This window comes from Selaginella moellendorffii, unplaced genomic scaffold (genome assembly GCF_000143415.4).
Source record: "Selaginella moellendorffii unplaced genomic scaffold, v1.0 SELMOscaffold_5, whole genome shotgun sequence".
NCBI lineage: Eukaryota > Viridiplantae > Streptophyta > Lycopodiopsida > Selaginellales > Selaginellaceae > Selaginella > Selaginella moellendorffii.
In genome coordinates, this window is record NW_003314266.1 from 3429426 (window position 1) to 3446942 (window position 17517).

At 35.8% G+C, this 17517-nt stretch overlaps 1 protein-coding gene across 1 annotated transcript; it reads left to right on the forward strand.

The window, feature by feature from the left end:
- The first annotated feature begins 1835 nt into the window (after positions 1–1835).
- On the forward strand, positions 1836–4121 carry LOC9659388 (senescence-specific cysteine protease SAG39). The gene is made up of 5 exons (XM_002964932.2): positions 1836–2203; positions 2786–3294; positions 3388–3620; positions 3675–3809; positions 3869–4121. Exons 1-5 carry the CDS (start codon positions 1836–1838, stop codon positions 4073–4075), a joined length of 1452 nt encoding a protein of 483 aa, XP_002964978.2. The 3' UTR covers positions 4076–4121.
- Positions 4122–17517: the final 13396 nt, after the last annotated feature.

Here is a 17517-nt window from a genome sequence, read left to right on the forward strand (position 1 = left end):
CAAACATAATTTGGCAAGCTAGACTAGCAATGCAACTGTTGGGAGAACCAAAGACTATAAAGTTTATTCACTATAAGTGTATAAATGATATACAATAATTCTTGAGAAATGTGCAATAATTTGGTTATTTATTGATCATATTTTTAATCGTACTGCACTATTTTGACTATTGCTAAAGTCATCAACACCATCTTTCATTTAGTTTAATGACTTTAAATGGGCATTTCTGCATTACAAAGGAGTTATTAATGACTCCTTCAGTTTTGATATATTCTAATTGTGTGGATGTTTTTTATATTAGTTTCAAAATTGTGTTAGCCCAAGTGTGTTTGGATATTAAGGGATGATTGTGAAGGGCATAAACTTTCAACATTCAAATTAAGATGGTTATTTACCATCTCTTTGATATACATATGTCACAGAGGTATAGAGTTTTATTAGTGCCTCACCATAAAAATTCTTACATGGTCATAATACGATACTATTAATGGAGTTAAGTTTACCTTTGCGATTCCTACGAGCTACCAATGCTAAGTCTTAGGATTTATATTTGATGAGCATCCATCCACTACTTTGAGTAAAATTGTTGAATATTTAAGCCATGTATACATGGACAACAATGATACTACAACTCACATCATCATCCACTTACAAGGTATAAAGTGGATAATCTAGTGTTAATTCATTTTCCCAATTTTATAGTATGTGGTTTGTCTAAAGGGCTCCTTATTTAGTGGAATGGACTGTATTAAATATTATGGTAAATTGGACCACAAGTTTATGAGGTTTAGTATAACATTTAATAAGTTGATCCTCTAGAAATTGTGCATATGCAACAGCTAAAGTGCTTCATATAGGTTAGTCTTTAGAATTTTTTTGAAAATCTATTAAATATGAAATGGTGCTAAAATTATGATCATGGTATTTAAGATGCTCTCTATATTCCATAAATATGCCTCTCCAGTAGATATAAACACTTGCAACAAATAACATATAGGACAAAAACAATACTAACATAGTGAGGGTGTCTTTATAAATACAGTAATGTATCATATAACAATATTAAGGTACAATATATATAAGTCAAAGATATATAGCAAAAGAGAATTAAAAGTCAAACCAAGTATGCTCAATAAAAAACAACACATATGAATTATTACTTTATATTTATCTAGCTAAGTACATATGCTAAACCCAATTAACTACCATTTGGACAAAAGGGGCTAATAAAGGAACTAACAGTATCCATTGTGGCAGTAAAGAGAGGGTGTTAACCTGATAAGTACATTTTTAGAAAAAAAAAAGTTTTCTTGGATTGAAGATTAGATACTAGTATGATTAAAATTATTATAAATATTGCTAGTTAGACCTAACTCCTTTTGCTACAAGTTTTCAATGGGATCCAGCATAATCTGTGGCATCCTGGATCACAATACTACAGAATAATCTGGACAGAGAAACTCTTGAAGCTTATCACGCAGAATAGTCCATTCTGTCCAGAAGCTACAGTGGTGTGATCGCTGCAAGCTTGCGAGAGGATGGAGGCAAAGAACGCCGTGTGCTGGCATGGGTCATCACAGCCTACGCTCACCATGGGATTCTCTCGAAAGTGAGAGCTCACGACGTGGTCTCCTGGGCGGCCTTGATCGTGGCCTACACTCAGCACAGGAGGAACCGAGAAGCTCTCGAGCAGCCGGACAAGGTGACTCTTAGCAGCGTTCTGACTCATCAACAAGCTTGTGCTGGATCCATCTCTCGTCATGCCGACTTTCCCAAACTTGCCGTACATGGTCGCAGAGGCCACGGACACATTGGCTTCAAGGTGAGAGCCTCGAATGCGCCTCTTTCCCACCTCTCGAAAAGCTCCAGCGCTCGGCCCTCGCAACGTCCAGCCTGCACGTACATGCTCACAAGCGCGTTCTCCGGCCTTCTTCCAGATCCCTCAAGCTGGAGCAAGCGCCAAGGACGCTGGAGAGAGTAGCGATGTCGGGCTTGATCCCCGCCGAGTCCATGCTCCTAAACATCTCGATCGCCTTGCAGCCAACGCCAACCAGGTCTTCCACGCCCTCCCGCGAAGAAGCCTCTTCTCCTGGAACTTCATCATCGCGGCATTCGCCAAGAACAGGCACGTCGACGCTGAGGAGGTGATTGCCGAGGAATCCATCACTGGCGACAATGTGGGCGTGGATTCACCGCCCCTGCGGTAGGTCTGCCGCATTAGGAGCGCGGCGTAGGTCTGGCGCACCTGGAAGGGCGACTGGAATTGCAAGTTCGTCGTCGAGGGTTTATAGTGGATATGCTAGAAATATGCTAGTGAAAGCCTTTTATACGTCTTTGATTTGATTTTTTGTATCTTTTGGTACACTGTAAGAATTCATTGGGATGATCAATCACACAGGAACCAGCCAGCCGCATCCTTCTCCCACTCTCCAATGCATCTAGAATGAAAATCACCAAAGCTTTTGGCTATGGCTCATCTTCTTGATTTTGGGCATTCCTTGACTAATTTTGTTTAGTCATATTAATGCAACCGAATTGAGGAATCACAACCATTACATTAAGGAATATCGTACTTGGATATTCTAAATATATAGCTTCAAATGCTGAAACTATTGGAACGTACACGGAAGGGCATGTTGAATGTTGAATATTGAATGTTGAAATGTTGAATGTTTTCACGGGCTTTTACGTGTTTTCCATGCTTCCATCGCAAGGATAGTTCAATCCCGAACCTCTCAAACGTAAACCTTACATGCATATCGTATGGGGCCCGTCATCTTTACAGGGTCGGCCCGAAGCTAAAACTTTCAGTATATAAGCTCACTCGTGCAAGTGCGAAGCAATCATCCATGGCGAGCAACATGATAGCTTTGATCTTGATCTTGCTGGTGGTGGTAGGGGCAGCACCGTTTGCGATTGCGCGGCCAGCGGCTCTGGAAGGCGATCGCGCTCTAGAGATCAAGAACATGTTCGAGGATTGGGCTGCCAAGCACGACAAGAGTTACAGCAGCGACTGGGAGAAGGCTCGCAGGCTGATGGTCTTCTCCGACACTTTGGCGTACATCGAGAAGCACAACGCGCAGCCCAACACCACCTTCACGCTCGGCCTCAACAAGTTCTCGGATCTCACAAATGCCGAGTTCCGAGCCAATTACGTCGGCAAATTCAAGCCCCCGCGCTACCAGGATCGCCGCCCGGCCAAGGACGTGGACGTGGACGTGTCGAGCCTCCCGACGAGCTTGGATTGGAGGCAGGAGGGAGCTGTGACACCGATTAAAGATCAGGGCCAGTGCGGTATGATAAGAACTCGTCGTTTTTTTTTCTTTTTCTTTCTAATCTCTCTTCTATTTGGCCTTTGTGGGTGTGGGTGATTCGCATGATCCACAGGGAGCTGCTGGGCTTTCTCGGCGATTGCATCGATCGAGAGTGCACACTTTCTGGCGACGAAGGAGCTCGTTTCTCTGTCCGAGCAGCAATTGATAGACTGTGACACGGTAGACCAAGGATGCCAGGGTGGGTTTCCGGACGATGCGTTTAAGTTCGTGGTGGAAAACGGTGGTGTCACCACGGAGGAGGCCTATCCATATACAGGATTTGCAGGCAGTTGCAACACGAACAAGGTTGGTATACTTCACTAATTATTTCATATTATAGCTGTTTTTTGTTCTTTAAAGAATAAGGTGGTGGAGATCACTGGTTATAAAGACGTCACAAAGGACAGTGCTGACGCCCTGATGAAAGCAGTCTCCAAAACTCCCGTGACCGTTGGCATCTGCGGCAGTGACCAAAACTTCCAGAATTACAGAAGTGTAAGAAAATCTCAAATATTATTTCTATTTATTTCTAACTTAATTACATCGTTTTCCAGGGAATTCTTTCTGGTCAGTGCTGCAATTCGCGGGATCATGCGGTCTTGGTCATTGGATATGGAACCGAAGGTGGGATGCCCTACTGGATCATCAAAAACTCGTGGGGAACTTCCTGGGGGGAGGATGGATTCATGAAAATCAAGAAAAAGGATGGAGAAGGGATGTGTGGGATGAACGGACAGTCATCATACCCCACTACTTCGTAAAATAACCACTTTATAATCCAAACTTTATATTAATATATCAATTATACACTGCCATGAAATTTGCTCTTTTGACTATGCTATGCAGTAGATCCAGAGCTAGGTATGGCCACAGCATCACGATCTAGGGAGAGCTGCAGGCTTGCAGCAGCAAACAGTCATGATTGAGAGTTAGGTACTATGTGATCCAGAGCTAGGTGGAGCGGATACACCTACAGGCAAACTAAAGTACAAGTATCTTTTTATCACTATATATTGGTCATTACATTCATGTGGACTTACGCATATAAAAACCTAAAGAAATTTAAAATATGAGAGAGCTGAAGAATTGCCAAAACACTTCAAAGTTTTCTAAATGGAATTTGAAGAAAACATTTTAGGGGGGTGTGATATGTATTTGAGAAGAAAATCACAAATATATTACAAGATTCTTCAATAAGTAGTTCAAAAGTTTAATTGCAGTATGTTATTTTAGAACTTGTTTTGAAATATTCTGTTTATTAAATAGTTTACTGATGCACTCATGCTTGGTTTGCTTAACAAGAGTGCTTACTGTTTAATAGTCTAACTGTAAATTTTAAATACAAGATTAATCTTATTATTTATCAACCATTAGATGTTAAAATAAATGAAACATAGTAATGTTTATAAATTATAAACATATTTATAAATTATAAATTCAATATTAATCTAAATGAATAAATTAATTTGAAAATATAATAAAATACACTTGAAAGTTCTGTAGCAAAGTCAGGCTTATGAGATCCAAATATACAGCTAGAATACAATATCTGTATAGTGGGACTTTGATAGCTGTTTGATTCACTTTAATTAGAATCACTCACTCTTATATATAAGTTACGAATTTTGGGTTAATATTATTTATTTATATATATATAAGTATATATATATTCCATGCACTCATATTGGTGGAGTTGAAAGGCAACTTTAATTATCTTTGCCAAAGTAATAGCCTCCTCATTTTTTGACTATAAAGTAGCAAATGCTTAATGACATGATTTCTATTAAACAATCAGACACAATTGATGGGAGTATTTATTATATGGCTCTTCTTACTTTTGTTCCTAATCCTCACATTAGGCTAAAGTTCTTCTATGAAAATCCTTGGTATGATATATATTATTAGTTTGATCACTTTACAATGATTGCTATTTATTATTCTTGGGATGATGTATAGTGTTTATGTGAGTTTCCCACATATCTTTAGTGGACAACATTGCAGTGGTACAATAATTTGTAAGTAACCACTAATGCAAATAAAATTTTTTTTCTAGACATCTGTAAGTACACATTTTGGACACTCATTTGGCTTCTGTTTTGGCCACTATTATATGGCACCTTTTTGGCTCCACTTTAAGGTTTAGGGATTTGTGTCTTATAACTCCACCACCCATACACGAAGTTTGATGTCTTCATTAAACGATAAACTATTTTATAAAGTCGCACCAGTATATATTACTATTTCTATCCTTAGCACCAAGCCAATGTTCGTTAATGGCTTGACACCGAATGCTCATTATGCCTTTCCTATCCTCTAACAAGTATAATATCTCCAACTTAGAGATTCATTAGGCCACTTATAGTAGTCCTTCCCCTTTCCTTTGTTTAGTTTATGCTAAACTCGTTAGAGACACCTTCTTTATTTCAATTTGAGTACTCATGTTAATGATTCTAATAATGCTTTTTAGCAACTCCATCTTCTCTATCTAAGGCTGTTTGAGTCAATTATGCAATTTAGTATTTGCTTTCAAAGCTTTTAACTTTGTATGAAACAAATATGTTAGAGTGGATTAAGTTGGGAATGTTGTGGTTAATGCTTTGTCAAGATTTCATGAGATTTGTGTATAAACTTGCCCCAACCACCTTTGATAATACTTTTCAATTGACATAATATATTATGAGATATCACCTCTTTTATTTATCACTACACATACGTCATCTCTACTTCATGTGGGAGATGATCTTATTCCAATGAAGGTTGACATTACTTTTGCCTGTGTTCAAGGACAAGTGTAAAGACGTGATTGTGTCCATGGTCGTGATGTTCACTACTAAACATATGATGAAATTAGCCATAAGTATTAGTGTTGTTAGCATTTTTTAGATTGGCATCCTCTATTTTCTAGGTGGAAGTTTAGCGTAAACAATGTTCTGTTGGCACTATTACAATAACATATAGACTCTTCTAGAATGCATGTGTAATGGAGGGTCCTTGTGCGATTAAATAAATGACTACTTTATCTTTTTAAAATAAAAGGTTCTATATTATCCTCTCCATATTAGTTGATATATGCTTGAATTTATTTTCTATCATTAAGCATGTTGTTGTCTATAATTATATCATGCACTTGAGTTAGTCTTTTTTTTCTATGGCAACAGCTATACACATGCACATGCACAGGATGAGGCAAACCTAGTTGTGCATATGTTTGAGTTTTAATCATCGCAAGTGGTGTTGAATCAATTTTTTGACATCATCTTGGTATAGATTAATTGTAACACAATCATACCATTCCTCTCACTTCTATTCTATTTCATCCCTTTACTTTTACATTTGCTTTTATGACTTTTGTGTTTTTATTTGTTTCTATTATGTTCTATTTTTGCTATTTTATTCCCTTTTCAAATCCCTTAGATAGTGACAATTTTTGTGTTATAGCAATTGACTGGTTCAAGAAAGAGTATGTTGATTTATTTGATTTTGACTTGTCATCTATAGCCAAGATTGCAATACATAATCTTACTCCAACTAGGGATGCTTGTCCAATTAAAATTTTTATCTAGTGTCTTTCATTAAAGAAAATCAAAAATTATATACACAAATGTCAAGAAGATGTTGGAGAAATGTGTTATCTAAAAGTCTCAAAGTCTTTAGGTATATAAATCTCATTTTGAAATGAAGCATAATGGGAGTATTTTGTTTTAAAGTTCCCTATTATGATAGGTTATCTAAAATTCTTTACTCTAAAATATGTGAATGATATATAGTATTTCCTAGGCAATGTGCAATATTTCAGTCATTTTGTTGATCAATTTTCTAATTATATTGCACTATTGTGAGCATTGCTAAAGTCATCAACATCATCTTTTATCTAGCTTTGAACTATGAATGGGTATTTGCATATCTCAAAAAGTTATTGATGACTTTTGCATGAAGTTTGGCACTATTTTAGTATATCAATTGGCTACTGCAAGGATATAAGTATGCTAATTAGTATTTAGATTTAGCTTAAACCCAAGTTAGATGCAAAACAAAGATAAATATGCAAGCATGAGCTAAATTATACCTTAGGTTGATCAACCATGCGTAACATACTTATTATCCCTACTATATATTTGGAAACCCCCCGTCCCCCCCCACCCCTCCCCTATTTCGCAGATATACATGTCTTATAGATCTAAACACTTTCCATAAATACCTAATGAGACCAAATAGAACTAAGATATGGGCTATAATAGCAAAGGTGTTTAATGGATATGGTAAATTTTCATTTAACAATATTGAAGGATTAAAACTCAATATATAAGGGTTTTTGTCACTATTCAATGCAAGATATAATGAGATGGGAAGTCTTTATTGGGTTAAATATGCTCCACTAGCATAAGAGGGATTAATAAAGGGTTTAGTAATACATAAGAGGGACTAATAAAGGGTCTAGCAATATCGATTTTTTACTATTGTAATAGTATCTAAAAGGATTTGCTAACAAGTAACTTTTGATACCTATAATTATATTCACGACATTCTTCCCCCTCTTAAGGAATATTTATATTCTCATCGATGTATACTTTAGTCTAGACCACCACCAAAGAAACAACTTCAGAAAAAGTTTATGGTGTGAGAATGCACTAACTTAAATGAGTTATAGGGCACCTTCTTTATCTAAGCTTATTAAAGATAATATGCTTTTACTTATAAGTGACATAAAGAGAGAAGATAGAGGCCCCAACCTTCATGAGCAAACAAACCAAAACCATCAATAAAGTTTAGGTAGACTACTATAAATAAGCAATTAGAGTTATTTACATAGTCACACTTTTTTTAACAAAATAAAGAACATTGAGACAGAGGTGGATGATGTGACTAATTGACAATACTTACCCTATGATTAAAAATTTTATTATATAAATGAAGTGTCAAAATTAGTATTGTCCCAAACCCAAAGATCAATAGATGGACAATATCAAAGTCATAGACAAAGATATCTTAGAAATAATGAATTATTGGTGAATTTATTTTATATTAAAACACAAAAGCATTCCAATTAAGCTATCTAATAAACTAGTATTATAGGAACCACCAAGATCATGATAGTGCAAAGTCATAAGATTAATTATCCAACAAAATTCAATAGGAAGTATACCATTGAGTTTTCTTAATGATATACTTACTATTGAATTTTGTTGAAAACTCAATAGTAAAACTAAACTACTAAAGATTGCAGATAGCATGCTAAGAAAATTATGAAAGGCAACTCAAAGAATATAAAGTATCATTGATAAACAAGTAAAATGTTTATAAATATATCATCTAAAAGAAATAACATTCCAATCTATTGAAACCAACTTTAATAATAATCAATAAAACAAAATAAATATTACAATGGTCAACAAACACTCAATTATACTAACTATCACATTAACTAATTTGAATAGATCCCAGTCAACAACATTAAGGAATTAGAGTTGTTGAAGAAAGCTTCAGTAACATTCTACTGAATATCTTAAACTCAAGAGACAAATTTAGAGTAAACCATAAAGAGCATGTGATAATACAAAAAGCTAAAAAGCCACAAAAAATAATAATAAGCCATCACTAAAGATCATCAATTATCCCATTAATAGATGATACAAAATCACTGTTAAATAACAACTCATCATCTTGAAGAATGACAAATTGTCAAACATCAACAATAATTAAATAAAACCTCAAACAAAGATAATCAACTATCCTAAATGTCAGTCAATTATCATCAATGATTTCCATATGCAAATACCAACTTGAATATTGGAACTAATAAGTGAAAATGACTTCCCCGACAATTCCTAATAAATGGAACAATAAGCTCGAAGAAGCATATAGGCAAATTTCATCTAACAATGATCATAAGTCTCATATGAACTAACTTTAATGCTAAAGAAAACATCAGGATATAACCCACAATATCCTCCTCAAAACATCCATAAGTGAAACTTTATTGTAGCGCACATGCACTACTTAGATTATCATTTTTATCTCTACGTATGTAACGAGGCTAATTGTCCAATCGCATTGGATAATACTTGTTGAGATGTATCCTCTGACACTAAATGTAACACACGTGATTTTCACCCTTTATCCTATTGTGATTTACCATAGGAATCATGAAGCAGAACCTAAACCCTCTATGTGCCATGTGTCACATACCATGTGCCACATGCCATATGTCCAATAATAGTCAGAAACCAAGTTTTAGTGCCTTAGGCCACTAAATGGATGGAGAAAATTCCTAAGCATAGAGCCAAGGAGTAAAGGAAGCGAAGCATAGAATGACTCTTAAGCATACAACCCAAGGAACAAAAGAACAAAAGTATGGAGCAATATAGAAATAACCCTAGAGCATTCAACATCCCAATGTTAAGACCCACACGCAAAATAGAGTCAAACAGAGTTTAGCACTATTTTAGGAATGGAATTTGGGTATAGGTACTCCATGGAATGGAACTTGGGTTTAAACCCAAATCAAACACAAAATAAAGACAGGCATACAAGAGAAAGTTAGATTATGCCTTAAGTTAATCAACCATGCCCAACCAACACACTATCCCTATTATACATTTAGAACACCCCCACCCCCCATCTTCCCTTGAGGAACACACATTTTTGGGCTTTCACCTTTAGCCACCCTTAATACTAAGAGTTAGTCTTTGGGACTAACTTCAAACTTATTAAATATAGAATAACATTACATTGCGAATTTGGAAGTAGAAACAATGATATTGTGTGCAAAATAATCTCTACATTCCATATATATGCCCAACTAGTAAATCTAAACACTTTCCATAAATAGCTAATAAGACTCAACACAAGAGGCATGTGTAAGTGACTAAATTTTTCCATTCTACTTTAGTCACTTAGCCACACTTTCAACCACTTGAGGAATCTCACTCACCACCTCCATAAGTCCTATTTCAAAATTGGGCTTGCTAGCCCCAAGAATAGCATCCCCGCCACTCAACCTTTACACTTGGTCCAAGTGCTCTACATGTCCAATTCCATGACCGACACCCAAGGTACCACCGACATATCTGCCCATTACGCTAAGGCCATGCCCCTTCACTTTGGTCACACCAGTGGTCTAACACCACCTATAGCACAGTCCCGTCTCTCAAAGACTGGACCATCCATCCATGAGTGATCATCCCAGATCCACTCCTTAGCATCTTTAGGATGCCCATAGACATGAGGGATAACTTTCCCCAATATCCCTTTTCCGGTCCCCAACAGGTCCCTCTCTGCCCATGGTCGTGTTCGCCAACACTGCCACAGGATCAAGGCCTACAAGCCTAACCACTAAGTTCCATGGTCTTCTAGGACTTCCTCCTCACATGACCATATCCTTGGTCTCTACACTATAGGACGGCTCCTTTTCCTTTTCACAATCTGGGACCTTGGGGCCTTTCATTTTGGAACATTGTGGCTTTATACGAGCCTCGTGGGTACTCTTTTCACCTTCCGCCTTTGGGTGCTCTAGCCATGGGCTTAGAGTGAGGTTCTATTGAGCTACACCAAGTATCCAAGTAAGTAGTGCCACCCACACTTGGACTGGGAGCATCGGACAGTCGATCTCCCGAGGGAACTAAAGCCGACTCTTGAACACTTCACCAAGCTACCCCACTTGTCGGTCCGTGTTCACTCTAGTCTTGGTCTTCCCAATGGGCAGCTCATCACCCAACACTGGGCACAGCCTAGCAGCTCATCACCCAACTGGCCTTTCCTGGCCAAACTGGCTCCACTGCAATCCTCCCCCTATTATACTTTTGGAGCTCACCAAACCCCCTAGGGTCTGGGAGACGAACGCTTTGGGCTTTCACCCTCTCAAACTCGAACTCGGACTCGGACTCAGACTCAGACTCAGACTCGGACTCAGACTCGGACTCGGGCTCGGGCTTGGTCTCGGCCTTGGCCTCGGTCTTGGTCTCAGTCCTAATCTCGGTCTCGGTCTCGGTCTCGGTTTCGGTCTCGGTCCCGGTCCCGGTCTCGGTCTCAGTCCCGGTCTCGGTCTCGACCTCGGACTCCATCTTGGGTCCTTCTCGGACTCCATCTTGGGTCCTTCTCGGACTCCATCTTGGATTCCATCTCGGGTCCATCTCGGACTCCATCTTGGACTCCGTCTTAGTCCATCTCGGACTCCATCTTGGACTTCATCTCAAGTCCATTTCGGACTTCATCTCGAACTCCATTTTGGACTCCATCTTAGACTCCATCTCGAACTCCATGTCGGACTCCGTCTCGGTCCATCTTAGACTCCATCTCGGACTCCGTCTCGGTCCATCTCAAACTCCATCTTGGGTCCATCTCGGACTCCATCTCGGATTCCGTCTCGGATTTCATCTCGGACTCCGTCTCGGTCCATCTTGGACTCCATCTCAGACTCCGTCTCGGTCCATCTCGGACTCCATCTCGGACTCTTCCACGTGTCATGTGTTGGTCCTTTTGGGTCCCTTTTTAGAGCCTCGCTTATTGCTCGCTTCGTGCTCATTCATCAAACACTTTGTTAAGAGTTCCACTCCCGCTCTCGATCTTTCAAATCGGAGCTTTTGGCCTAAACATGTTACACTCGTTTGGCTTTTGCTTCGGCCACTACCACATAGCACCCTTCCAGCTCCACTTTGGGGCCTAGGGATTTTGTGTCTCACAGCATGATAATGAGTGTCTTAGTGAACATGGTAAACTATTATATAGTGAATATTGAGGGACCAAACTCAATATCCCAAGAATTCCCAACACTAGTAAGTGCAAGTCAATATATATGTTTTTCATACTAGGCTGAATATGCTTAACAAGAAACATATAGGAGTTCCTACCTTATGTTTATCTGACATATGTATATATATGATGACCAATTTCTCAACTAGCTTAGGTGGAAATTAATAAAGGGTCTAACAATACTGACCTTCTACCATTATAGCAATAAGGAAAAAGTATCCTAAAGGACTAGCCAATAAATAATTTTTCATACCCACAGTCATATTCACGACATTCTCCCCCCCCTAGAGAAGATTGATGTCCTTATTAATGCATACTGTAGTCTAAACCACTACCAAAAAAACAACTCTAGACAAAGTTTATAGTGTTTACACCTTTGTAAGAAATGCATGAATTTAAATGAGTTAAGAAGCAACCTCTCACTCTAACACAAATGTGCTATAACTCAGATATTTTCCAGTTGTCACCGACAAGGAAATGACCAACGAAGTTAACCACCTTTACTATTTTGGATATCATCCAACTTACAAAAGTTTATATACCTCTTTTGCCCATAAGTGACAAAGAGAGAAGCCAGAAGCTCTAACCTTTTTAAGCAAAGAAACTAAACCCATTGGTAGATTTTAGATAAACTATTGTAAATAGGCAATTAAAGTTGTTTACATGGGCACACCTTTTTTAACAAAATAAGGAATATCGAGAGAGAGGTGGGTGATGTGATCAATCAATAGTATGACTAAAAATTTCACTATACACATGAAATGTTGAAGCTAGTCTATTTATACTGGCCCAAACCCAAAGATCAAGAGATGGACAATATCAAAGTCAAAGATAAAGATATCTTAGAGACCTAATTATTAGTAAATAAATATTATATTAGAATATAAAAATATTCCAAGTAAGTTATCATCTGATAAACCAGTACTAAAGTACAGGAACCACCAACATCATCATAATTGGAAAACATAGAACTCACTATCTAACAAAATTCAATAACAAGTGGACTATCAAGAAAATTCAATGATAAAATTTAACTATCAAAGTTTGCAAACAACATACCAAACAACTTATAAAATACAACTAAAAGAATTATCAAAATTAACTCAAACAACAATCAATAAAATGGAATGAATGTTGCAAAGCAAACAAACATTAATTCATGCTAACCATCACACCAGCTAATTTGAATAGATCTCAGTCAACTATACTAAGAAACTCAAGTTTCTTAAGTAAATGTTAGCAACATCGTATTGATGTCTCAAACCCAAGAAACCAAACTAAAACAAACCATAAATAACATGTGGTAATGCAAAATGTTATAAGCCATCAAATAAAATAATTAACTGTCATGAAAGACCATCAATTATTTTATCAATAAAGAGATGCATAATCATTGTTTAAGAAAGAATCCACCATCCTAAAGAATGACAAATCATTCTATATTAACAATAATCAAACAAAACCTTTGATAAAGACAATCAATTATTTTAGATGATAGTTAATCATCAGTAATGATGTAATTTAACACTATAGATTAAACACAACCAAATAATATTGACTAAGATAGAATCGACATGCCAACATAGAAAAACTATACAAACCTACGATATGATCCTTTACAACACCATCCGGTAAATAAGCAAATCACTGATAAATCTTCATCAAGCAAAGGAAGTGTCAAAAGTCCTCAACAAAGTTTATAAGTAATCACTAATCGTAAAGCAACTAACAATTACTCTTCAATTTGCCTTTATAAAGACCAAACACTAAACTCATGTTATTAAGTTATATATTTACCCAATAAGAAGGTAACACAGGTACAAGGATAAGCATAAACTAAATGACCACTTGAATAATTTAATTGCAATAAACTCACTAATATGTCTAGCCAACAGCTTTAAGAGGCTAGCTATGCATAATCTACACTCAACTGAACTAAAATGAAAACCATGAGATGAACTCATATTGGTATACAACCTTTTAATAGATAAAGCTATAATACAGGTACTAACACTTCAACCTCCAACAATTAAGTTGGACATCACCATCTTTTTATCACGATTAAGTCAAGATTAATGAGAGCTTACTACTCTTATAAAATCTAACAAAATATAAGGTGCAACTTGCCACCAAGCATATAGATACAACAAAAAGGCACAAAAGTCACTTTTCTAGAAAAGTGCAATAACTATTTTTCTTTTCTTACACCAGCTCCAGACTCTATCCAACTTAATTGCCTTATCCTCAAAAATCAACATCCTTTTCAGGCCACATCATACAAATTACATACTAAGGTTTAAGCTAATTGAAGTCAACTCCAACCCTTTCACTAATTTTTAATAGCTTTATGGTTTTCGATCAAAATGATCAACATATCAACTATTGGAAAAGTCTAAGAAAATTTGTGGAAAATTTCTATCCAAAATAAAAAATGACTCTCAGTTTAGAAATACAAATTCTCAAGACTTAACCAACTTCCTCCTACTTACAACTTCACACAAGTTTATTTTAATATAAGTTCTTATGACCTAACAATATGCTTAAGTATCGAACATCCCATATATCTTACATTTGACACTGTTATTTGTAAATGCTAATAAATACCTAAAAATTGATCATAAAGATCATATTTTTGGATATGTATGTTGCACTCTTCTTCAATCACCTTCAAAATCCAATGTGAAGACAAAATACTAACAAAAAATAACATGAAAATCAAGTTTTAAGGAAAAACTCCTCATCACTTGAAATAAGACTATCACTTTCACTAACACAAGTACTAGTAATGTTAATGCTTCCACTACACACCTCTCCATTCAACAATGTACTCCAAGTGCTAATAGATTTTACCAATAAGCTATAACAAATAAATGCTATAACATTTTTCAATATATAATGGGTAAATTCTCAAGGACCAACTCAAGCTTAGCATAATGGACCACCATTGAGAATCAAGTCAAAGCTACTTCAATATTACTACTATAAGTAGACTAGCTTCATTATTAACCACTTTGGGTTGATCATCATTAATCAAGCAACTTTGTAAATACATTATTCATGATCATTAGGATATGATATAAGTATCACAATGATTTAATCATTAATCAAGTAACACTATAAGCAATGCTCATATCACTACTATAAAAGTCATAATGCAATATCACCTTTACTAATGGATCACTTCAATATGAAACTCGAACATCATCTAGCTAGTCTGAACTAATTACCAATATTGTCTAAAATTGAGCTTGACGACTTAATGCATCCAAAATAATATTTTCTTTACCAAGTTTATAGATGATTTCAATATAAAATCTATTAAGCTTCTCTTGCCAACAAGCCTACTTTAGCACGAGCTTTGGCTATGTTGCAAAGCAGCCCAATGTGTTACTATCTATATAAACCTTGGTATATCCACTCAAATACTATCTTTAATGTTCCAATGCCAACACTATAGCAAATATTTCTTCTCATGTGTTGGCCATCTTTATTAGGTTTCATCCAATTTCTTGGAGTAAAATGTAATGGGACAACTATGTCACCTTAGTGTAGCACCAATCATATTATCACAATCTTGGTGCAACACAACACCTATAGCATAGCTAGATGCATCACAATGCACTTTGAAGGATTTATCAAGATGATCCTAAGAACAGGAACTATAGTCAAGATCTCCTTCAACGATACAAAAGTATATTGACAAGTTGGTATCCAATAACACGGTAAACTACCCCTTATTAACTCAATTAATGGAAGAGCAATACTTGCAAAATTGTGAACAAAATTGTAAAAAAAATTGCCTTAGCATATAGTTTGTTTTCTTGCAATTTTTTGAAACACCGACTCCAAGTGTTTCAAATGATCTTCCAACATTTCACTGAAGATTAGAATATCATTAATATATAGAATAATAAATATGTCTAAATAATCTCTAAATATTCTATCCATCATTGTATTGAAAGTTTCTAGAGCATTACATAACCCAAACGGCATAACTAGGAACTCATAGGAATTATAACGAGTCTTAAAGGTTATCTTCTCCACATCTTGATTTACCACTTATATCTGATGATACTCAAACTGCAAATCAAGTCATATGAAATATTTAGCCTTTCAAAGTTGATCAAACAAGTAATCAATGCAAGGCAAAGGATAATTATTTCTAATCATGATCTTGTTAAGAGCTCGATAATCAATATACATCCTTATGATACTATCTTTTTTCATAACAAAAAAGACCAACACTCTATAAGGTGACTTGCTTAGTCAGATATGACTGTTACTTCTTGAGTTCAACTATTTCTTTGATGTTCAAACGGTATAAAACCTTCACAGGTGGTTTAAAACCTAGAACAATTTTAATTCAATGATCAATTTTACAGCTGGGGTGGTTATCCTTTAGAAAGATATCTTTATTTCTTATTAACAACTTCAATATTTCCATTGGCACAAGATCAACCCTATCATTGATTTGAACTGGGTCACCATCACTCCTAGCTTCCATCACTTGAACCTAGAAGGTTTGACACCCCTTCTTAGCTGCTTTTTAACTAACTCTCACAATCAAGAAATTAGTATCCTAATCCTTTGAGGAGCATTTTTGCAACTGGAAGGACACATCAGGATGTCCTTCTGACCTTAATATGATGCAACTTTGTCCAGCACTATAAATCCCTTTAATATAATTATTGAAAACATCCATATTAAACACCATTTGAAAGTCTGGTATCTTCAACATTACCAAATTTAATATTTCTTTCCACTCAAAAGGCATATCTATAGAGTGTAGAGAGTGTCTTGAACCCCATAGTGCTGTTCTTATGTCCCAATTTGTGATCTAGCAAAAGAGAATTAAAAGTTTAGGTCAAGAATGCTCAGTAAAAAACATATAGGAGTTCCTATCTTATGTTTATAGAACTAAGTATAAATACTAAATCTAGTTTATTAACACCTAAACAAGAGAGGCTAATAAAGAAAAAATAAGTAATACCAATCTCTTGATATTATGGTAATAAAGAGATAGTGTCCATAAGGACTAGCCAATAAGTATGTTTTGATACATGAAGTTACATTCATAAGAAATTAAATGGATTGAATTGGTAGATTGAATTGGCATTTTTTGGATTGAATTAGCATCTTCATTTCTTGTATGTATATATATATATATATATATATATATATATATATATATATATATATATATATATATATATATATATATATATATATATATATATATATATATATATATATATATATATATATATATATATATATATATATATATATATATATAAATTTTTTTTTTTTTTATATGTGTGTGTGTATATATATATATATATATATATATATATATAGAGAGAGCTTTTTTTTTTTTTTTCTCTCTCTCTCTCTCACAGAGAGAGAGAGAGAGAGAGCGCGCGCGCGCGCGCGCGAGAGAGAGAGAGAGAAAAAA

Bases quoted from the DNA above. Each gene is read 5' to 3' on its own strand.
- LOC9659388 (XM_002964932.2), top strand. From the start codon at position 1,836: ATGCGCCTCTTTCCCACCTCTCGAAAAGCTCCAGCGCTCGGCCCTCGC. The intron at 3,621-3,674 runs GTTGGTATACTT...TGTTCTTTAAAG, and splicing joins GCAGTTGCAACACGAACAAG to AATAAGGTGGTGGAGATCAC. The intron at 3,810-3,868 runs GTAAGAAAATCT...ATCGTTTTCCAG, and splicing joins ACTTCCAGAATTACAGAAGT to GGAATTCTTTCTGGTCAGTG.